Source organism: Remersonia thermophila, chromosome 4, assembly GCF_042764415.1.
Source record: "Remersonia thermophila strain ATCC 22073 chromosome 4, whole genome shotgun sequence".
In the NCBI taxonomy this organism is placed as follows: Eukaryota; Fungi; Ascomycota; class Sordariomycetes; order Sordariales; family Chaetomiaceae; genus Remersonia; species Remersonia thermophila.
The window spans coordinates 847,125-869,095 of NC_092220.1; the positions used below are offsets into that span (position 1 = coordinate 847,125).

The window sequence follows — 21,971 nt, forward strand, 5'->3', positions numbered from 1 at the left end:
GACCCTGGGTCCGGTCGCTCTCAAGCGCCGAATCTCATCCAGCCGAGGCGCGCTCCCACTTGGACTCCGGCTCCTCTTATCCCGCTGTCGTCGTTTTCTTCACCTCGCCCACAGAGCACCTCATACTCAGCTCCGGTTCTGTTTCCCCAGTGGCCCATTCCGTCTAGCATCGACCTGGGAATAGGAGTCAACGAGCAACTCAGACGCACTCCTGATATTCCCATAGCCGTTCGGGAGCCCAGCGGTTTTACCTCTGTGGGAAATGACATAACGATGAACACTTCGACTATTCTCCACGACAGCCAACGCAAGTCTCAGTCTCGGGACTCCATGGTCACCTCCCACATTCCCATGGTTGGGACGTGGCCGGCTCAAAGCAGCCCCGTGGCGCTGCCACCTCAAGTTCCTGATGCTGCTGCGCCGGTCGCCTTGGCTCCTGCGAGTCCTTGGAGCTGGAATCCATGTCCCCCGTCCCAAGAGCCCGATCGCGGCCCTGGCCTGTTGACCCAGCAGCAGCTGTTCTTGCGTCTCCAATCTCTGCCCCCCGTCTCACCGTCCTTCGCCCGCTCTCGAATGGGCTATAATCCGGCGCCTTCCGCAACTGCAAGCAACAGCACCGCCATCGCCAGGCCCGGAAGCGCGCTGGCTCCCCTCAACCGTCACCTGCACCGCGTCCGCGAGCAGAGCTCCTACTACCACCCGATGAACTGCCGCAACCCGAACCGCGAGCTGACAGAAGAGGAGATGGCCCAGCTGATGCTCATGGGTTTCTCCCCCAATTACAAAGGCGATCCCAGCCTGCCCCGCAACCAGTCCGCCGAAATCCCCGCCGAGGAGAATTGCAGCTTGTTCCTGGTCGGCCTGGCTCCGGACCTGACCACCCACGAGCTGCTGGCTGGCATCCGCGACGTCGGCCGCGTTTTTGCTACTCACATCAACCCCCCGGCACCGGAACGCGGCCATGCGTTTAGCGCGGCCAAGCTGGTCTTTTTCGATCGCGAGGGGGCCGGTAAGAGAACTTTTTCCGCGAGTCGTTCTTGTCACACCCCCGAGGTATCATCAATGCCGCGTTACGACCGTCATTGCTAACCAACCCCTTCCCCAACCCACCCACAGAACGCTTCTACTCCCGCTACGCCGCCACCGGGTTCCGGACCCCGCACCACCCGGACCTGTGCGCCCGCGTGACCTGGAACCGAGTACGATCGGCCGAGGAGGACAAGGGCGGGCGGCGGTCGCGCGTGCTGCTCATCAGCGGCCCCCCCCACATCGTCGAGCGGCACCGCCTTTGCGCCTACCTCAACACCAAGATGGTGTACCAGATCGATGATATCATCCATAGAGGCCAAAGCCCGGACGGCGCACGCGTGCTGCTCGAGATCCGCTTTGGGAGCTTCCGCTGCCAGGCCGAGGCGGCACGCATGGCGCTCATGAGGGAGTTTAGAGACGCTGGGGTTATGTGCGAGTATGGTGAGTTGCTGCCCGACTGTTGTTTGATTTTCGTGGCCTTTTGCTTTCGTTTGGCCGTTCTGCTTTCTGCGTTCTGGTTCGGTCCGGTCTGGCTTCTAACCAAGATACCTCGGGAAACCTTCCTCAATTCCATCGGTCGATCGTCCCTAGCCTCAGCCAGACGAAGCTTTGTGACTAACCGGGTGCCATTTTCAGGTCGGGATCCTTGCGATCGTATTCAGGAGCACGAGAAACCCCGTGCCGGCTACTGAAGTGAAGATACCTGCTTGGACTTGGCAACGTCTAACAAGACTTGTTGGACAACAAAGTTCAGAGGATTGGTAGATGATGATAGATAATGCTCGGCCATGTATGAGTCTCAACGACCTTGACAGCAGCAAGGATACCAGACAGAGACGTTCAACTATTCCAAGAGCCTGGCTATTCCTGTTGGACAGCAGGATTGAGCTCCGACTGAGGTACTGGGGTTGGTGGAGGGGGGGGGTCTTTGATCTGTTTTATTTGACCATTTCCTGTGGGATTGTAACACGAAGGGCGGGGATGTCTCTAATGAAGGTAGCTGTGATACTTGAGACAGAGATACCATAAGTGTTGATTCTTTGCAATTCACGTTCACGCTGCATCGGTTTCCTGGTGCCGTGCGATTTGTATTGTGTTGTGAACCTGGGCAGCTCGGGTTGCGTCAAAGCTGTTGCAGTAGCAGGTATATATGGTGCACTAGCTGATGGCAGCATCAGCGGATCCGTTTTTGCTGTCACAAAAGCTCCAACGGCGATCCTGGTGACGTCATGCATTTCACGACCTGGAAATGTCCATGCCATAGACGCTTCCTGTACGCCGTACCATATGCTGGGCTTCCATGGAACATCAATGATACGGCTGGTAGCAAGTCAGAAAGCTCCACAATAAGAACGAGAGATGTGCGATTCATCCTGTAAGTGGTGCTAAGGCATGACGTCAGTCTTCTGGCATCACTTCCAGGTTCTCGCCCAGCAATATTCTGGCCCAAGCACACTCTTGAGCTGGCCCGCTGTGGGCGGCATCATGCATTTCGGCTGGCCAGCAACTGAGATCATCGAGTCAAAGAGGAACCGGTGACGTCCATGGGCCGCCACTCAACGCTCGTGTGGCACTTTAAGCCTGCCCAGCCTCCGACTCTCAACTCAACCATATTTTTTTTCTTTTATTTCACTGAAACCTCGTGCCAAGTTCGTCTGCTGAAGCCAGAGTAAACTGCCAAGGCCAGCAGAATACAGCCCCATTGAAGCACCCTCTTCCCGCTCATTGACTGAACAACAACACCTTCGTCATGAGGATCACAAAAACGATCCTCGCGCTGGCGTGCGTGGCCGGCACCGCTCTTGGAAACACCTGGCTCTCCAATGCTGGTGAGTTGAGCTTCGTAGCCGAGGCCAATCGGTCGACCGTTGCTAACACACGTCACCATTCGCAGCCTACAACAGGTGGCACGAGACAGAGCTTGAGCGCTGGCTCTCGGACCATGACATCCCTTACCCAACCCCAGCCGACCGCAAGACCTTGGAGGAGCTGATCCAGAAGAACTGGGAGGATAACGTGGTCGAGCCGTATCGGAAGTGGGACATTCAGAAGTTGACGGGCTACCTAACCCAGAAAGGCATCGACTCGAAGGCGGCCGCCGAGGACACGCGCGACTCGCTGCTGGAGCGCGTCAAGTCCACCTGGTATGAATCAGGGGACAAGGCCCAGGATGCGTGGGGCAATGTCAAAGACTGGTTCCTTGATACGTGGACCGACAGCCAGCTCAAGGCCTTTTGTGACAAGCATGGTATTCCCGTGCCCCAGCCCCGGAAGCGCGATACGCTTCTAGAAAAGATTCGCGAGAACTGGGAGACCATCACGCAGAAGACGGGCGAGGCAGCCGCCTACCCTGGTAACTGGTTGTATGAGACCTGGAGCGGTATGTGACACTCAAGCTCTCAACCTCTGCCCGTTTGAACCAAGCAAGACTCGCTGGTATTAACTCTCCATTCAGAGTCTGACCTAAAGGAATGGCTTGATACTCGGGGTATTCCCGCTCCTCAGCCAACTACTGTAAGTCCATGACGGCAAGTGTGGGGAGGGTCTCTTCGGCTGACACAATGCCAGCGGGACAAACTTATCGCTACCGTCCGCCGCAACTCGCGCCTCGCGTACCTGCGCATGCAGGAGGAGGCCGAAAGCTCCAAGAAGAACGTGCAGGACACGTATTCCTCCCTCACTGACAAGTTGATCGACGCTTGGAGCGAGTCGCAGCTCAAGGAGTTCTGTGACAAGAATGGCATCGCTGGTAAGCATTCCGTGGAGAGCCTGCTCACCGCGCACCGGCTCGATAACCTGGGGCTAACAACCCGTCGCATAGTCCCTCAAGGCACGAAGCTGAACCAGCTTCGTTCCTTGGTTCGCAAGCACCGGGCCGAGATTCTCGGCGATACCGTCACCGGCACGGCAAAGTCGGCCTTCGGCGCGGCCACATCCAACGTCGGGTCTGTATACGCCAAGGCAACTGATGCAGCTTCTCAGGCTCTCCAGGATGCCTTTGACAAGGCCATCAACACTTGGTCTGACACCCGCCTCAAAGGCTATCTGGATTCTCGCGGAGTGGTATGTCTCCCCCCACCCGGTCCTTTCGCTCTCTTTCCAGGTCAGCTTTTCCCCATGCTAACGCCCCGCTGCCACAGCCCGTACCCCAAGGAACCAAGGCCAACGAGCTCCGCGCCCTCGTCCGCAAGCACGCCCACCGCGCCGCCTCCGGTTGGACAGCCTGGACCTGGGACGACCTCACGACTGACAACATCCGGGAGTACCTCGCCTCAAGCGGCGACGCCGCCGCCAAGAAGGTCGCCAGCAAATCCAGCGCCACGCGGGACGAGCTCGTCTCGGCCGCCCAGTCCGCCTATTCCTCGGCCTCCTCGGCCGGCGGCTCCTCCTACGCCTCGGCCACCTCGTACCTCTCCCGCGCCACCGACGCCGCGAAGGCGAGCTTGTTCGAGACGTGGAGCGAGAGCGAGCTCAAGTCGTACCTGGACAGCTACGGCGTGCCCGTGCCGCAGGGGTCGACGCTGAACGAGCTGCGCGCGCTGGCGAGGAAGCAGTACATGTACTTCAAGTACGGGACCTCGACACCCTCCAGCACCGCCTATGCGCGCGTCAAGGAGGGCGTGGTGGGGACCTGGGACTGGGTGGTTGCCCAGCTAGGGTTCGGAGCCGAGGTGGCGAGGAAGAAGGCCGAGCAGGGCCAGGAGGCGATCAAGGGGAAACTGCACACGGAGCTGTGAGGTGGTTGATCCGAGTTGGTTGACCAAGTACGACGGGGAAAGGTCGGTTGGTTATTTTGAGGATGCGGATGGCGAGGGGACAACAAGAAGAACCGATCCCGTTCGTAGTAGGAGTTGGAAATTTTCAAGCCCGTGAGGAGAGGGCAACTGAAAGAACGGGGCAATCGGTGTCAGGGCGGTGGAGAGTCAAGGAACCGTGGTTGAAAAGCTGGGTACGAAACGGGGAGTGGTGGGTTCACGGAGGTGCCTGAGGCCAGCGGACCACTGAATGCTCAAGGATATTGGAGTCGGATTTATTTTGTATTGTCGCGAGTAATTAATTACTGATTTATAAAGTTTATAAACAGGGTCTTGCTGTGTTCCTTTTGCAACAACCTCCATGGCGTTGTCTAGATATGTTACCCTGTCTTCTCAAAGATTTGCATTTGGATATGAGAGCCTGACCTCATCGAAGGGATGCGCCACAAGAGTAAAAATGAGCGTGGCTAACGACACAACCATGTGGCTGACAACGATAGATCACTAACTGTACGACAATACTTTCTCGACTCAAAGGGCGGAATAATTACTGCTGAAACGCTCTACAAAGCGTCACGAAAACAGCTCTGTCAACGCAAGGACCCCCCTAGCCATGCTTGATCATGCCAAAAGGACAACGACCGTTGTGTCCAGGTCAACGACGAGGTGAAAGCTGCACCGTAGAACTGCTCCCCATTGGGAAAGCAGGAGAGGTGAGCAAGCTGGTCGCTGGAATGTCAGTTTGATGCAAGACGTAATGAAGGTGGCCGCTGATGGGGAGATATTAATAACCGTCAATGTAGTTGGAACTTGTGCCTTTGAGCAATCTTTCTATAACGGTCAGCCAGTGAGATAGCCCCCTCCTAAGTTATGTACATGGCTACCAGATTTTTGTTCGATATCAGACTCCTCCCTTACGGAGGAGCACGCGCGGTGATACAAAATGCATGGGCCCAGGGGCATGCTGCAGGCGTACGAATGCCGGCGTTCTTGGACATCAAGCGTAGCTTGCATGACATATGGCTCTGTTCGCCGTAATTAAGCTCACGCGCACGCTTGCGTCTCGATGATGGTTGTCGGAATTCTAGAATTGTGCTACATGAGAATGAGGATCTGACTGCTTACACAACAGGGAATCCATCATGGTCCCTTGTATCTCGTGATGTCTTTTTATTCGTCCTTGACGAGCCAAGACCGTGCCACGAGGCTGGGGCCAAGGCGTTCTCGTGGGCTGTCTCCACTCTTCTGCTCCTACGGAGTAGTTACTACTACTGTGTACTGTGTAGTTAGTACATCAGCCCTGCACTTCGCTGCCAGGGGTTATGATATGGGCAGTTCGACGGTGTATTGCCGCTTCGCTAGGGTTCCGAGCCGTTGCTGGCGGACAATGCTGACGTTGATGATCGGTGGTGTCATCGCCCACGCGAAATGCAGGCGTGTAGGACCGTGATGTTTAGCAGGATCATCCGCCGTTATTGCAAGGGCACAAGAGAACATGTTTGGGAGGGATCACGGTCCCGGGAAGCTCGCTTGCTAAGTCGCGCTCCCTCGGTGTGACGCACGGCGCCTGTGGCGCTTAATCTTTTGGTCGATGCAGAAACCAACCGCCAATGGAACGCGAGTGGGCGTCGTTGTGGCCACGAAGCCCGGGCAGTAGGTAGGAATAGCATCATCGCTCGCCGCTCAGATGAGGCACAGAAAAAAACAAGCGGCACTCGGCAAGCTTTCAATCGGCCATCACACCGTTGTTCGAACGCCGCCAGCGCCGCCCCGGGGACGCGGCCTTGGATCAGTAAGGTTATGACCTTGACGGCGCGACGAAGACGAAGGCGGGACATCCCAACGATGGGGGCTGCTTCACTCCTCGTTATATGGATGACATCTGCAAACTGCAGGCATGCGGCGGCCATTGACAAATCGATCGACGAGCCAGGTGCGAGCGGATGGCGTGTACCACTGCACCAAAGCGGCGGTTGCAGCTTGGCCGTCATCAAGCAATTCCGAACCGCTGCGTGTCGGGACCGAGGTTGGCGAATCTTCAGCGACGCGGCCTGCGCCCATCTTGGAAACCTTTCTTGGCCGGGCAGCCAAGGTGGCCGGCCAAGGGCAAAACGGGGAGTGCATGCGCATCCGCAACGGTGTTATCACGGTTTGCAGAAGTGCTTCAGTACAGAGCCCTCCCTGCACACGACATCTGAAATCGCCCAGTCTGCACGTCATGGCCTGGGCGTTGGGGCTGCTGCTGCTGGTCGGAGATTGGGAGCGAATCGGAATCGCGTAACCCCCGTTTCCAAGCGTGTGGGTGGAGGTGAAACAATCTGAGATCAAGCTTTTGGGATCCAGGGATCTTGCGGCTTAGGGTGCCCCATCCGCCTTGTTGGGGTTAAGGATGTTTGAGCCTGGGCAGGAAACATTCAAGCATACTGCGTACATACTATACACTGTATGATGGACGCCGTGCAAGCGAGGACACCTTTGCTTGATGGCGATTGGAAGTAGGATTCAGGGGTTTGCGTGCGGCATTTGCTTACTTCGCCTGGAAATGATGGGTGTAAGAAAAAAAAAAAAGGTGGACTTTGGAAAATAAAAATCTTGAATCACCTGATTTCCGTTGCACACCTGAGTGTGTGACTTGATCAAAGCCGAGGTCAAGAATAAGAAGAACCAATGCAATTCCACAATTCCACGCTGGCGCCTATCACACCGAGCCGATTCGACCAATGGCAATCGCTCCCGCGGAGACCTGGAGGTTCCGTGCTTTCTATCGAGCGAGGCCGAATGCGGGGATGTGTTGCCTGTGCTGCCTGGAAATTTCCACGCTGAATTCAATAATTGCCCACACTTATCGTCGTAGGGTCGATGTTCGGGCCGCTAAAACCGGCAGGCTCCAGGGGAGCACCATGGGCGAGCAGCCTTCTCGGCACGGGCACTTGGCCAAAATGTGCGCCCAGAAGATAACGCAACGATGAAAAAGGCCAACAGCAGATGCTTCCATCCATCCACCCGACATCTCAGCACCCCATCCGCGACTCCAGCTCATCGCTTGAACACGCGGACCTGAATCAGCACGCTTGAGTCCGGTTCTCCACCGTCCGGCGTGCGGTTGTGCCTGTCGCACAAGTTCTCCTTCCATGCGACCCAACGGAACTTGTACTATACTGTGTGTAATTACGGCTCACTTCTGGACAATCCCTCCAGACCAGCCGATCCAAACCGCCGCTTGATCCCTCATCTCAAGCATTATTGTCGGGCAGGAACCCTCCTCCCATCTCTCAGACAATAAATTTCCTAAAAAGCCGCTCTGGCCACACGTCCAGACCGCCCCTACGCCGTCGTGCCTCTCCCACTTGCCAGACGCCGCAGCCGCAAATCCAGGTCCCCACCACCACGGGCATGCCCATAGGCTTGCGCCTCACGCCGTCGAGTTCTGGAGTCAGTTGCGTTACTCCGCCGTTTTCGTGTTCTCTGAGACCCGGTAAAGACGCGGTCCCGACCGCTGGGTGCCGCCCTGGTCTCTGACAGCCCTCGACGTGGTCTGGATCTGGCCCAAGAGCCCCGCCAACCTGGAAGCTTGGCGGAACTGCGGGACCGACATGTTGCCGGCCACGTCCGGAACGATCACCTGGCGCCCAGTTCACGCAGTAAGCTTATTTTGTCCTCTCCTTGACGTCTCATGTCGTCTTCCCTTTTGCCGTCTCTCGAAGCTGTTGTTGCGCGGATACTGCGTCCTTGTCCCCGTTTTGGAGGGGAGACGAAGCCAATGCCAGCCAGAGTGAGGTCTGCAAGGAACTTGTGCAACACCAATGGCGTTGATGGGTCCAACGCGCCCGCCATCACCGGGGAACGGTCCCACCATCCTCGGGCACACCCAGAAGTCTTCCTTCTCGAGCAAGGGGCAAGGCTCTTATTCGGCGCAGGGGTCCCCAAGGCCGCAGCAAGGGGGGTGTGATTTCTCACCCCACCCGTGTCCCCGTCCGCAGGGTGGATGAGGCTTTCCGGGGGGCATAACAGAGGTAAGTCGAGGATTCATGAGTCGATCACCGCCCAAGCCATGGCATCTGCAACCTTCTTGGACTCATATGTACATCCGTCAACCCCCGTCCAAGTGGCCCCCTAGCTGCCTAGCCTCCTCCGCCGTGAACCACAAGGCAGCAAACACCAAGGCATCACATTCTCCTTTACGAGACCATGCCATTCACAGTCCCATCGCATGCATCCGGACATCGTCGTGGATATCATATAAGTCCACCATGCCTCCCCCACCGGTGCTGCTCGCCTGGCTGGGTCTCAGAGCATCACGCCTTCGAGACAACCACGACGACATTACCGAGTCCTGTCCAGCACCTCGTAGACCGTCGGCGCTGCCTGCCACCCAAGCCATTCCAGTCTTTATCACCCTCACCACCGGCCAGCATGGACCCTTACTACGGCATGTACGGCGAGCCGACCCAGCAGCCGGCTCAGCCGGCGACCTACCGGCCCACCAAGCCGGAGGACTGGGAGCCGTACCGCGACCTCATCGCCCACTTCTACATCACTCTCAACATGAAGCTGAAGGATGTCATGGTGGAGATGGAGACGTCGTACGGGTTCAAAGCAACGTAAGAACCAAGGAGCCCCTCTCCTTTTCCATCTCGGCCCAACTGACCCCTCCTTCAGCGAGAAGCAGTACAAGACACAGCTGAAGAAGTGGAACCTTGACACCAAGTACATCAAGGGATCCGAGTACATGTACATGATCAAGACGATGCGGGAGCGCCAGGCCGAGAATCCCCCCAAGGAAACCCGGTTCATCCTTCGAGGGCGTGTCGTGGACCCCAAGGACATCGCCAGGTTTGAAAAGCGGGCACAGAAGAAAGGCCTGCTGAGGGAAGGTCAGCCCGTTGTCTGTGATGGTGAGTTCGAGTCCTGCGAGTCCCGTCACTGCACGCCAAGCCCCGTGGCTAACAAGAGCCGTTCGTATCCAGAACCTGTCGAGGACCTCGTCTATGGGACACCGCCGCCGGAGGAGGTTGCATACCACCAGGCAGCCTATGTCGAAGCCTACGCAAACTATCAATGTACGCCACCCCTGCCATCTCCGGTCCCAGAACCCGGGCACCAGGATACTAACTTTTCTGCGCACCAGATGACCCAGCAACCGACTACGGATACTCGTATTGACCCTCCGTAGCGACACTCGGTTATCAGTAGCAACAACCGGGTGCTTGTTCTGGCCGAGATGGACTGGTTGGCAAAGTCCTTCGCGATAGAGCGAGGGAAGCGAAGCCGCGACAACCTCACGAGCAACATACGTCGGCACACTTGTCGACTTGACGTTTTCATTATTATTGTGTGATGTATCATTAGTCTAATCAGAGACACGACGGGAAACTGGGATCAGGCGGGATACCATCTTGGAGGCACGGGGCGGGCTGTACATGTGGATAGACCATCTAGGAGTTTTGGGGTTTCCATGGGTTTGATTTCAAGGCTCTGTTTGGATGGCCTTGTGGGCTTGGGAGACTGGCTGGTTCATGTCATGCTGATGCCGTCTTGGGGAGGTCTCGAGGAAGACAATGGTGCTCCATAAAGCTTGCATCAGAGCCTTCCAATGCACCGATTCCCAAACCGACCTCAGGTCTTGTGTTTAGGCCGTCGTCCAGAGAATGACGTTTGTTCAGGGGTGAGCGTTTGGCACCCTAACCCTCGTTGCCTAATGAACCCCAAAAAAACCGACGTCGTATCGATGTTTGATTGCCTTGCTATCACCCGACCCGGCATGATTGGGCAATGACTCGATCAAAAGAGCCCTCACATGACTTTAGGCGGGGGGCATGTTGGTTTCTGCCCAGAAACACTGCCATCTTGACGTTGCGACGGCCCAGAAAATGTCTTGATGCTGCAGGAAAACGGGACGTTCCGGACCCCACGAAGCAAAACCGATGCATGAAGAAACGCTTTCTGCTCCCCGTCCAACCACCCAATCTCGCTGCCAACCGTATGCATGAAGTAGACACGCGCTCCAGCCTAGAGATGCCTGGGACCTAAGCGACGGCCGGTGACGCAGCGCTTGGTGTTGCACGAGAGCAGCGCATTCCCCGTGATGTACCTGAACGACATTATGCCAAGCCGCAGCCACACTCCATTGCAGGCCTGCATCGGGGAGAACCGCAGGCTCGGTTCCGTATCATGCGGGTCTTCGGGCGTCAAATTGCAGAGCGGGCTGTGCGTGGCGTACGTGTTCCAGACTTGGTGGGGGGGGGGGGGGGGTCGGGGAATGTGGTTTCTGAACATTGACGGTGCAAAATTGGACCTTTCTCTCGTGCCGCTGAATACGCAACACCGGGCACGTCGTGCTAGACTTCGTTACCAACACCAGCACCGCGGTTTGGCCAGGACCGCTAATACCGCTAACAGCACCGCCGGCATCATCGCGCATCTCGCGTACCTCAAGGCCCGGGCCCGCGCGTGTGGAAGCGCCGCTTTGCGTTGGCCACGGCAAACCGCCTAAACGGCACCATCAGTAGCCGCCTCCATTCCCAGGAGAATCTTTCAGCATGCAGCGCTCCGCTCGGAGGCGTAGTGTAGGTACAGCAGGTGCTGGGTGGCATGAAGCTGACCCGTAGTCCGACTCGACTCATCCGGCGAAGCGTTTTTCCAAGCCAACAATACGACATCATGTTCTATTCCGACTCCACGGCGTTGCTGGAGATGCTACGGTTCGTTTCGCGCGATGCTATGGTGATGGGGTGGTCTGTTTAAACTCGTGGAGACGCATGCGGCACAGCACCAGTCAAATTTCCATCCAGCCCAAGACGAAAAAAAAAACCGACCAACACATGCAAACAAAGAAGAGCCTGGAGGCACCGATAGCTCTGGCCCAAGGTACATAGCAACAAGGATGGACGATCCGTCCTCACCGTCATCGCCCGTCCTCAAATGGATCCTCACCCTATGAACAAGCCGTTGAGAGCGGCGACCGCTCTTCTCTGCCCTCCTCGGTTCGTTCGCTTCCCGCCGTGCCGCAGCGGCATGGAACTCGGATGCGCGCTCCGCCACGCGCCACAACGCCCCCAGGAGATTTGTCGGCGAGGACCGGCGACGAAAACACGCAGGTGTGTGCGTCCATTCTGGAAAGTCGATCGTCAATGACATCACCACCTGCCATCGACCTATGCCCCCCGCGGGCCGTAACCCCAAGTCTTGTCCGTCGCCAAGCCCCGACGTTCCATACGAGTGGGGCAGTCGGCATGGCTGGGTGGGTCCATGGAGCCAGGTAAAGATGCCCATGCCCCTTCCCGTTTGAGTTTTTTGGGGGCGGAGAAGGGGGGTCGTTCTTTTTTTGTCTTTGACCCCATTGGGCTATTGACGGCGGCTCGGGTTGTGGCTTAACAGCTACAAGAATGGGGGGCTATGGGGGCGAGATCGGGTCCGGATCATGGGCCGAGATTACACCCTAGTCTCCTGCCTTGCGACCCAATCTGACAGGCACTCTGGAGGGCGTGCTACCTAGGGATTACGTACTGCTCAGTCAGTACGCTAGGGCAGAGACCATCGCGGGCTTCTGGAACACTTCGGCAGAACAAGGTTGTCCATGCGTAAGAGGGGTGGGATTGAAAGGGGCATCAATCGATCTAGTTTGGGGGGGAGGGGTGCCTTGCAAGCCCGTCCGAGCACGCGACCCGGACGCGGACCGGCCGGCCGTGTGCAACGTTACCTCACGGCCCCGGGCGGCACTCTCACTCAGGTCCCCACACCGCCCGCCATCCCTATCAGGGCGGACGCTCCCCGACCTTGGCAGATGCAACGACATTCCTCCCCGCCAACCCTAAGAAGACGAGCTGTTAGCTTCATGAATGCGAAAGTAACCTCCGAAGATGATCGGGGATTACACCGTCAGCTACCCACTTAGAATTTGCACGGTCTTGGTCGCAAGTTCGGGACTGGGAGCTCCAAACAAGGTCGGGGTTGTTAGCGAGCTTCTGCCTGGTGGCTTTTTGCCGCCATGGCGGCCAACACACCTCAACCACCATGGCGGCGTGATACACGTCCCTTTCACAATCATGTGCATGGCGCCATCCGGCATCGTAGGCACTCATGGTTGATAGTTGAGCTTTGCACCTTGGACAAGCGATCCTGTTGCATGGCCCAGATGGCCCCGGACCCCAAGACGGTGAGAAAATGTTCATCACCAACACCTCTCAGTTTCGACGTTTCCAGAAGTAGATGCCATTGCCATTACCACACCAGCCTGTCAGGGACATCACTTCATACTTCTTCCTTCTTGGTTGGTCAGTATACGAGAAACCTTAGCGCCGAACCCGCGAGAAAGCCTGAACATCACAAGGCATGCTTGTACTTTGCGACACACGTGCCTGCCAAGCCATGGGACAACCGCAGCTAGGGCGACACTCGACGTCAGCGGACCGGGACCGAAGGCTCGTCGAAGCTTGCCAAGGCGGGTTTCCCCCCGGGGCAAGGAAGCGAGCATCTATCAGATCATCAGATCGTAGCGGACCATGGGCGTTGATGCGCAGGGGCGTATCCCGGCGTGGCTGTACTTCCGCACGATACAACACTACCCACCATGCTGCCGCCAAAAAACACGCAAGTCGAAGTCGACGACGACCAGCCACGCTGCGTCCCCTCAACTATGCACAAATCTCACCCCGGGGGTGGTGTTCGCAGATGGTGGTTGAAAACACCACATATCGTCATCACCATCATCACCGCCATCCCCTCACCGCCCCGCCCCTCCCCACGACCCCGTCGTTAGGCGTCCTTGGGCATCGCTGCTTTGCGTTTTCATACGCCCACCACCGCACTCCTCTCTTTCTCCCCCCCACAACCCCCCCCCCCCCCCCCCACCCTCCCACAAAGAACCGTAAGCAGAGTACCTTAGGTAATCATGGCTCAGGGGAAGGCGATGTGATGCGATGCGGTGCCGAGATGTCCGTCCGAAGCAATCGATGCCCATGGATGCATGCCGCCTCAGGAGCGGCGGGAGGCTATGACGTCAGGATAACATGGGGTGCTGCGCAAGAAAAGGAAAAAAAAAAAGAGAAAGAGCTCTTCAACATACCTCAATGTACACATGTATCCCGCACTTTGTAGAATGGCCACATACTTCCATCCACGTCAGGGAATATACGTATAAGCTATACCCTAAAGCTCAAAGCGTGGCTGTGGCTGTGCTCGCTCTTTCACCCCCTTCACCGAAACAAGGCAAAATTACCGGGCAGAAAGAGGCAAAAAGTCCCCGACATGCAAGAAAAGATGCTCTGGAGGGTTAGGCCGGCCAGGTACGCCGGTTCGAGACGGACGTTGAGAGCATCCGCGATATCACCCACGCAATACGTGGTGGTGTGATGATACGATCTCTGCCGATGGAGAATGAGCGGGAAGATGGGTATCTCCGCCAGCATGACGGCAGCAATGGCACAGGCAATGACAACGACATGAGCAAAACGGTACGCAGACGGCGGCAAGGGTGTGGCGGAAACATCATGTTGGCCTGTTGGCACGGTACAAGGGCGATGGCCCATGACATTACAACGCACAGCGCGCTCTATCAACGGTTCCGACCCGAGTCTCCCTGAACCAGCGTTGAGCGTCGTTTCACCATCGCTGTCGCCGAGCTCCCTTCCCATTCCTGGCTGGCTAGCCGGTTGCCTTAAGCGTAGAAGTTGACCGTCTGTGGAAATCGTCAGCATGGTCCTCAACGCAACCAATGACGTTGCCGTGTCAATGAGGGCGGGAAGTCGACTTACATCCTTCTTCTTGGCCTGCACCTCGGCGATGGCATCGACATAGTGCTCGTGCGAGATCTTGTTCTTGCCCATGCGCAGCGCGATCATGCCCGCCTCAACGCAGACGGCCTTGAGCATGGCGCCACCAAACTCGTCCGTGCTGCGCGCCAGTTCGCCCCAGTTGATGTTCGGGTCGACCTTCATCTTGCGCGAGTGGATCTTGAGGATCTGGGCGCGCGCCTCCTCGTTGGGCAACGGGAACTCGATCTTGCGGTCGAGACGGCCGGACCGGAGCAGCGCCGGGTCGAGCACGTCGATGCGGTTGGTCGCCGCGATGACCTTGATGCGGTCGTCCGAGGCGAAGCCGTCCAGCTGGTTGAGAAGCTCCAGCATGGTACGTTGGACCTCGCGGTCGCCGCTCTTCTCGCTGTCGAACCGCTTGGTGCCGACGGCGTCCAGCTCGTCGATGAAAATGATGGCTGGGGCCTTCTCCTTGGCCAGGGCGAAGCAGTCGCGCACCAGCTTCGCGCCGTCGCCGATGAACATCTGCACAAGCTGCGGCCCGGCAAGCTTCAGGAACGTGGCGTCGGTTTGCGCAGCGCACGCCCTGGCGAGCAGCGTCTTGCCTGTGCCGGGAGGGCCATACATGAGAGCGCCTGTCGAGGTTGGTTAGCGAAGACGATTCGACCGAACGTCTGGACGGCTTAGAGGATCGCGCGCACCTTTTGGCGCCTTGATGCCGATCTTCTTAAACCTCTCCGCCTCCTTCATGGGCCACACGATGGCCTCAATGAGCTCGGCAATCTGCTTGTCAAGACCGCCGACGTCGCTGTACTTCTCGGTAGGCTTCTCGTCCACCTCCATCGCCTTCACTCGGCTGTCGTACTCGGCGGGCAGCGTGTCCAAGACGAGGTACGAGTCTTTGTTCACGCCAATGAGGTCGCCGGGCGAGAGCTTGTTGGGGTCGACGAGGCCGATCAGCGGCAAGAAGATGGTTTGTCTCGTCGACGTCTTGATCACCGCCGACTTGCCCACCCTCGTAGCATCGAGGTCGATGTTGGCGCCCTCCTCGGAGGATTCGGCGGTCGGGTCGAGATCCAAGAGCTCGACGACGTTCCCGACGAGATATGGCAGTTGGCTAATGTCATTGAGCGTCAGCAACAAGACCGCGCATCGCTGCAACCTAGGGGTGCGAACCGGTTGTTGGCGATCTTTTCCTTGTTCTCCTTGATCTTTTCCAACATGGTGGCCTTCTCATGTGATAACCGCTGGTACTCGCTCTTCATGATCCTGGCGTCGTTCTCGAGCAGCCGGCGGCGCGTCTTGATGTCTTCTGTGCTGAGGCTCAGGATCTCGGCGTCCAAGACGTCGTCTTCCTCGGGCTCCGCATCCTTCATCTCGGCATCTCCGCTGCCCTGCTTCTTCCTGTCCTGGTCATCCTTCTTGTCCTTCTTATCCTTCTTGTCGTCCTGTTCCCGGCGGTCGAGATCATCAAGCTCCTCGAGGGTCGACATGGCGGGCAACGGTTGCGGGGTAGAGGCGGTAGAAGGGGTAGAGGTGGCTGATTCGATAGGATGCGAGCGATTCGGTATGAAACGATGCGGGTAGTGCAAGGTCAGCGCTGATGAGGCAGATCAAGATGGTGTGTTGCGGCGATGTTGAGAGCGGTTGGAGGTTGGTGGAAGGCAGTGGATGGAACTGGGTGTTGAGTCGGGTGCTCCTGGGCGCAGCTGCAGCAGGCAAAAGCGCGACGTAACCAGCTCCAGGACCCACTTTGGTGGCTGCCAAACTGCGGGATCCTGCTGACTAACTAAGTCTTGGGGATGGACAAACCAACACCACCACAGGATATATTGGTCCAGTATTTAGGTGATGCTCTTTGCTGCTCAAGCCTCTCAAAAAGAAAAGTCCATAATGGTCCCTGCAAATCAGAAGCATCGGATGCTTCTTTCTTTTCTCTTTTTTTTTTTTTTTTTCAATCCTGGTTGAGGCTCTGCGTTGTGGTGATAGTCCTTCGCGCTGTTCCAACCATCCCCTGCCCATGGGATTCGACCCCGCGAGACAACGGCCAAGAGAATGATGACCCAACCCAAACAATGAGACAGGTCTACGGTAAAATAAACATTAACAATGCAGCATCCAGAAAACCAGAACGGCCAAGCTTCCTATGCGACAAGTCTCTCAAGCGGTCGATCCCGTCGCGCATGCCCTATCATTTACTCGTCGTCCAAGATCCTGCTTGCTATCTGCCCGAAGATGGGAACTTCGTACCTGAGGGATGGTCAGCCAGCGCAACAGAAGGATGCCTGGAGAAAAGCAGAAAGGGAACACAAACCTGTCCAATGTATCGGCATCGCGATACGCGTTCAACACAAGCCAAGCGATCAGGGCCAGGTCCCCCAGGAAGAACACCCAGCTGAGGAAGGTCGACCACGAAAAGACCAAATGCACCACAAAGAGCGCCGTAAATAACAAACTTGATTGCCATGCATGAAACCTGGAGCCTTCACGTCAGCATCGTCCAACTCAGACGACAAGAAAGGGGGAAGGGAAAACCCACCGCACGTAATCGCTCTTCCGCTCCAAGATCAACAGCAATATCCCGCCCAGCGGCGGCAGCGCCAAGTACGCCAAACATGCCTCATAATCCAGCCGCAGCCCCAGGCTCGTGTCGAACTCGCTCACCATCCCCTCTCTCGCGGCCAGCGCGCTGAAATAGTCCCCCACCCCGCTGCCCGTCCTGGCATGCCCCGCGCCGCTTCCGGACCGCCCGTTGCCCCATGGCGGCGTGGACAGGTCCGGGCTGCTCGCCCCGGAGACTTGGTATTCTTGGGCGAGCGGGCTTTGGTAGCGCCCGAAGCCCTCGCCGGGCCAGGCTCGTTGCGGCTGTGGGTGTTGCAGAGGGGGCGGGGAGAGGTTGCTTTGGCGGGCCTGGTACAGGTTGTTCCCCGCGGGGGAGTGGGCGGCGGCGCGGCGACCGTCGAGCGATGCGCGCCGGGTGTCGAGGGAGGTGCGTGGGGAGGCGGTCGGGGAGCGCGCGGCCTCGGGCGGGGAGGATTGGTAGGGTGCGAAGTCCATCTTGTTGAACACCTCTGTCCGTCTCGTTTCGATCTCGGTACGGTGGATGGGGCGTTTCGCCACCTTCAATGGCTGCTTACGTCGAAGGATGCGTGCGCCTGGGCGACGATGGATAACCCAGAGTCGAGAAGCTTGACGGAGGTGGCACTGCGGGTTGGGACAGGTGGGTTCGGGTCCGTATCGTATCAAGAGCCTGGGTCCTAACGGGAATCGGCGCTGAAACGGGTCCTGTTGAAGGATGGATCTCCCTACGAGGTAGGCAGGTAGGGATCAACAAACGGCGACTCGGGATATCAATCGTGCTGATTTGGAGCGAATGAGGTGGATTGTTGTCTCAGCGCGGTCGGGTCTGGTGATCAGCCTACTGTGTGTGTAGTGCTCGCAAACGCGCCGAGCTTATCGGGCCTAGAGATAACGGAGCCGGAGGGTCCGGTGAGCCGAGTTCCCCGACCGCCCGACGTCGACAGATCGGTCCGGCGCCGGTATGCCCGCAGCTCGGAGGGTCGTGTCGGTCGGCAACTGCAAGCTGTCCGACTCCTGTGTGCGGCGTCCGTTGGGTGGTGGGTGGCTGGTACTGTGCTGCGCCGCAAGGTTGAGAGCCTGGTGACGTGATGAAAGCGGTTGGCTGCCCTTTCGTCGACGGTGACGGCCACAAGCGGGAAAGATTGGCGGGGCAGCTCCCCCGCTTAAATAGGTCCCCGCTTACCACCCACCCACCCAGCCATCCAACAGCCGCAACACCGCTTCACATGATCACCTCCCGCAGTTGTACACTGTAGATCGGTTCGCTACCTAATGAAACATGATAGTTTACAGGCTCAGGATTGCTTGACGAGCATGCTGCCATGCCGTTGTTGGTTGATCTGGCGTGAACGTGGATCTCCCGTACCGGCCCCACCTGGGCTCCTTCATGAGCTCTCCTTGTCCCCACCCTCCTGCGGCCCCTTTTGCTCCTCCTCCAAGACGCTACGCCTGCTCTCGAGCGTAAGCCAGAGGCTCTTGCCCGCTCCCTCCAGCGTGCTCGTAAGACCCAGGCCGGCGCTCTGCAGCAGATACACGAGCTGGGCGCGCAGAGCGTCCACGCCGCCCTCGATCTTGCCAACCCACTCGATGCCTTGCTGATCAAACACCTTGTCCTCGATGCGCCCGCCAACCAGCAGGAGCTTCTGCAGGCCGCTCTGGGCGATGGGGTCGTAGTAGCCGGGGCTCTTCTTCTTGGACGGCGCGGGGAACGCAGGCGGGTTGGGCGCCAGGACGCTCAGCGCCGCCGCGAGGTGGGCGGGCGACACGACCGGAAGGGTAAAGATGGCCAGCGGGCCGACCATGAGCGGCGAGATCTGGGCGTAGGTGGAGCTCTCCGGCAGGGGCTGGTCGCTGGACGAGACGGCCTTGACGGCCTTGTAGGCGGCCTTGGACAGGTCGTGGTTGTAGACCACCTTGACCCGCTTGCCCGTGATGGTGGTGGCCTCGGACGGCTGCACCTTGGACGGGTCGTAGAACTCGACAATCTTGAGCGCCACGTCGAAGATGCGCGTCCGAACCACCTGCAGCTGGGCGCGGGATGCGACCTCGGCCGCCTCGGAGCCCTGGGGCGCGGCGGCGGCGAGGGCCAAGCGCAGCTCACGGCGCACGGCGGCCCATTCGACCGCGGTCAGGTTGTTGTGCTGAAAGATGAGGATCAGAGGGGTGGACCGGAGGAGCGACGTGTAGCTGCGGAGGAGTTGGGATTTCCGGGTGTCGGCCGGGCGGGCGGTCGGCGGCGTCGTCGGGGGGATGTAGTCCGGCGGGAGGGAGAGCCGAGCCCCGGGGGCGGCGGGGGCGGCGGTGGCGTAGTGTCGTGTCGGCGTTGCTGTTGTCGAGGGGGCAGGGGCTGAGCTGGGGAGGAGGAGGACGGCCGAAGACCTCGCTATCCTCGTGCCGCTAACGGCGGGAGCAACGAGGTTGCGCGGGAGGGCGCATCGTAATGATCTCGAAGACATGGCAACGAGGTCGATTGGCGGACAAGACGTGCCACCAAGCACGGGCCAAACAAGACTCGACTCGCAACGGACCGGGCCGGCGACTTGTCAATGTCGGTGCTGACTGCGTCGGAGGTTGCCGGATTACTGTGATAATGCTCCGGTTTTGGTCGCGGCTGGTTTGCGATCCTCACAACCAAAAATTTGGCGGCGCCAATGGCAGGGCCCGGGAGCGGTCCGGCGGAGCGCAGGGGCCATGACCAAGCGGGAGCCAAATGGCTGGGTGTCGGCTTCACCGCCCGGCATTCTGCCGCCTTGCTTACGCCGTGACGGGCCTGGCCGTAACGATTTCCCGGGGGCGGATCCCTGCAGGCCCCTCCGATCGACGCGGGGGCTAAACACAGTTCCTGGCGCTGCATGGCTCCGGGAGGTCAACAGAGGCCTTGTTCCCGGCGTAACCTGACTTCGTCTTAGCCCTCCGATACATAATGAGTCAAGCCTCGGCCTTCTATTGTTCCAGCGATCCGTCTCAAAGGCCGATACATAACTTGAACCGGCACAAAGACGTCGCCCCGGCATAGGTTGCCTGCCGCTGCTTTCGCTTCACTCTCTGGGAAACCACTTACAGACCAGAACCAGACCTCCCTAACCAACAGCTTCTGAGTAAATCTCCACGGAGCTCAGCAAAACAACCACGTACTACTACTACCACCACCACCACCACCACCATCATCATCACCACCATTGCCCCGACCAATTCCATTCTCCACTGAGCTGTGCGAACGCCGACGCCCGGAACCATGTCAACAGAAGGCCTCCCGCGTGTCGACCTCAAGCCGTTGCTGGCTCGGCTCTGGCCATTGGGCCACCCCGACCCGGTCGCTCCGGAGGAGATTGCCCAGGCCATTTCGTACTTCTTCACCAACCAGGTCTCCGAGGCCCAGGTCGCCTCCCTCCTCATGACCCTCCACTTCACCACGCTCGACCGCGACGCCGAGGTCCTGGCCAAGACCGCCGCGTGCATGCTCCAAGCCGCCGCGCAGGTCGACGAGCCCGCGCTCCGGGCGGCCATCGACGGCAAGCGCCGTTGCGAAGGGAGCTACCAAGGCGGCCTGGTCGACATCGTCGGCACGGGCGGCGACTCGCACAACACCTTCAACATCAGCACCACCGCCTCCATCCTGGCCTCGAGCCTCCTCCTCGTCGCCAAGCACGGCAACCGCGCCTCCACCTCCAAGTCCGGGTCCGCCGACCTGCTCGCCAACATGCAGCCCCGCGCGCCGCAGCTCGACCGCGTCCGGCCCGACACCATCGTCTCGCTCTATAGCAACACCAACTACGGCTTCCTCTTCGCCCCCGTCTTCCACCCGGGCATGCGCCACGTGGCCCCGATCCGCAAGCAGCTCCCCTGGCGCACCATCTTCAACCTCCTGGGCCCGCTGGCCAACCCGACCGACCTGCGCTCCGCCTCCGACGCCTCGCGGCCGCCGCTCCTCGAGGCCCGCATGATCGGCGTGGCGCGCAAGGACCTCGGCCCCGTCTTCACGCGCGCCCTCGAGCTGGCCGGCGCCCGCAAGGCCCTCGTCGTCTGCGGCGACGAGGACCTCGACGAGATCAGCTGCGCCGGCGACACCCACTGCTGGCGCATCCGCCCGGCCGACCCGTCCCGCCCGGACGCGGGCGCCACCGTCACCGAGCACTTCCGCCTGCACCCGCGCGACTTTGGCCTCCCCGCCCACCCGCTCTCCGACGTCTCCCCCGGCAAGGAGCCGCACGAGAACGCCGCCATCCTGCGTAGGATCCTCGACGGGCAGGTTGACGACAACGACCCGATCCTGCACTTTGTGCTCATGAACGCCGCGGCGCTGTTCGTGGTGAGCGGCGTGTGCGATGCGGATACCAGCGATCTGGGGCACGGCGACGACGGAAACGTGATTACGGAGCGTGGGCCGGGCGGCGGACGCTGGAAGGAGGGCGTGCGTAGGGCGCGCTGGGCGATCAAGAGCGGCGAGGCGGCGAGGCAGTGGGCCAAGTTCGTGGAGGTGACGAACTCGTTTTCGGAATAGGCGTGGGGGGCGGGCGCCAGGCACCAAAGAGCGAGATACCAGCAAGCTTGGGATGGGCACCTTAGAGTTGACGAGGTGATGAGGTCACATTATGGAAGCTAATGCGTCGAGTTTTGGACATTGGAGGTTCTGACGGAAGCCTGTGTGCTTTGTTTACTGTAATTCGTTGTCACCAATTTCTTCGATGACCAGGCGGGAGTCTCAGCGTTGCGAAATCGAGTAGAATTGGATCCGTCTGTCTGTACAGAACATCAAGACCAAAAATGCGTTGACGAATGTTTAGCAATGAGCTTATCCACCCCTCGGGTTTGCTTTTGTAGCCAGACACCAAAACACACCACACCTCCAACGACT

The 21,971-nt window shown here is 58.8% G+C and overlaps 7 protein-coding genes across 7 annotated transcripts; 4 read left to right on the forward strand and 3 right to left on the reverse strand.

Moving 5' to 3' along the window:
- Window positions 1–573: 573 nt before the first annotated feature.
- Window positions 574–1,721, forward strand: VTJ83DRAFT_4346 (uncharacterized protein; the record flags this gene model as incomplete). Its single annotated transcript, XM_071010825.1, has 3 exons — window positions 574–1,009; window positions 1,117–1,470; window positions 1,666–1,721. 3 exons carry the CDS (start codon window positions 574–576, stop codon window positions 1,719–1,721), a joined length of 846 nt encoding a protein of 281 aa, XP_070865796.1.
- A 1,058-nt stretch (window positions 1,722–2,779) lies between these two features.
- Window positions 2,780–4,766, forward strand: VTJ83DRAFT_4347 (uncharacterized protein; the record flags this gene model as incomplete). The annotated part of the gene is made up of 6 exons (XM_071010826.1): window positions 2,780–2,858; window positions 2,924–3,409; window positions 3,485–3,543; window positions 3,598–3,778; window positions 3,851–4,092; window positions 4,170–4,766. 6 exons carry the CDS (start codon window positions 2,780–2,782, stop codon window positions 4,764–4,766), a joined length of 1,644 nt encoding a protein of 547 aa, XP_070865797.1.
- A 4,431-nt stretch (window positions 4,767–9,197) lies between these two features.
- VTJ83DRAFT_4348 (uncharacterized protein) lies at window positions 9,198–9,947 on the forward strand (the record flags this gene model as incomplete). Its single annotated transcript, XM_071010827.1, has 4 exons — window positions 9,198–9,385; window positions 9,444–9,679; window positions 9,752–9,844; window positions 9,913–9,947. 4 exons carry the CDS (start codon window positions 9,198–9,200, stop codon window positions 9,945–9,947), a joined length of 552 nt encoding a protein of 183 aa, XP_070865798.1.
- Window positions 9,948–14,439: 4,492 nt separating this feature from the next.
- Window positions 14,440–16,029, reverse strand: VTJ83DRAFT_4349 (uncharacterized protein; the record flags this gene model as incomplete). The annotated part of the gene is made up of 4 exons (XM_071010828.1): window positions 14,440–14,460; window positions 14,537–15,171; window positions 15,238–15,653; window positions 15,713–16,029. The coding sequence occupies 4 exons, from the start codon at window positions 16,027–16,029 to the stop codon at window positions 14,440–14,442; spliced, it is 1,389 nt and encodes a 462-aa protein (XP_070865799.1).
- Window positions 16,030–16,731: 702 nt separating this feature from the next.
- VTJ83DRAFT_4350 (uncharacterized protein) lies at window positions 16,732–17,593 on the reverse strand (the record flags this gene model as incomplete). Its single annotated transcript, XM_071010830.1, has 3 exons — window positions 16,732–16,786; window positions 16,851–17,012; window positions 17,076–17,593. The coding sequence occupies 3 exons, from the start codon at window positions 17,591–17,593 to the stop codon at window positions 16,732–16,734; spliced, it is 735 nt and encodes a 244-aa protein (XP_070865800.1).
- A 908-nt stretch (window positions 17,594–18,501) lies between these two features.
- On the reverse strand, window positions 18,502–19,572 carry VTJ83DRAFT_4351 (mitochondrial 54S ribosomal protein uL10m; the record flags this gene model as incomplete). Its single annotated transcript, XM_071010831.1, has 1 exon — window positions 18,502–19,572. One exon carries the CDS (start codon window positions 19,570–19,572, stop codon window positions 18,502–18,504), a length of 1,071 nt encoding a protein of 356 aa, XP_070865801.1.
- A 779-nt stretch (window positions 19,573–20,351) lies between these two features.
- Window positions 20,352–21,617, forward strand: VTJ83DRAFT_4352 (uncharacterized protein; the record flags this gene model as incomplete). The annotated part of the gene is made up of 1 exon (XM_071010832.1): window positions 20,352–21,617. One exon carries the CDS (start codon window positions 20,352–20,354, stop codon window positions 21,615–21,617), a length of 1,266 nt encoding a protein of 421 aa, XP_070865802.1.
- Between the last annotated feature and the right edge of the window lie 354 nt (window positions 21,618–21,971).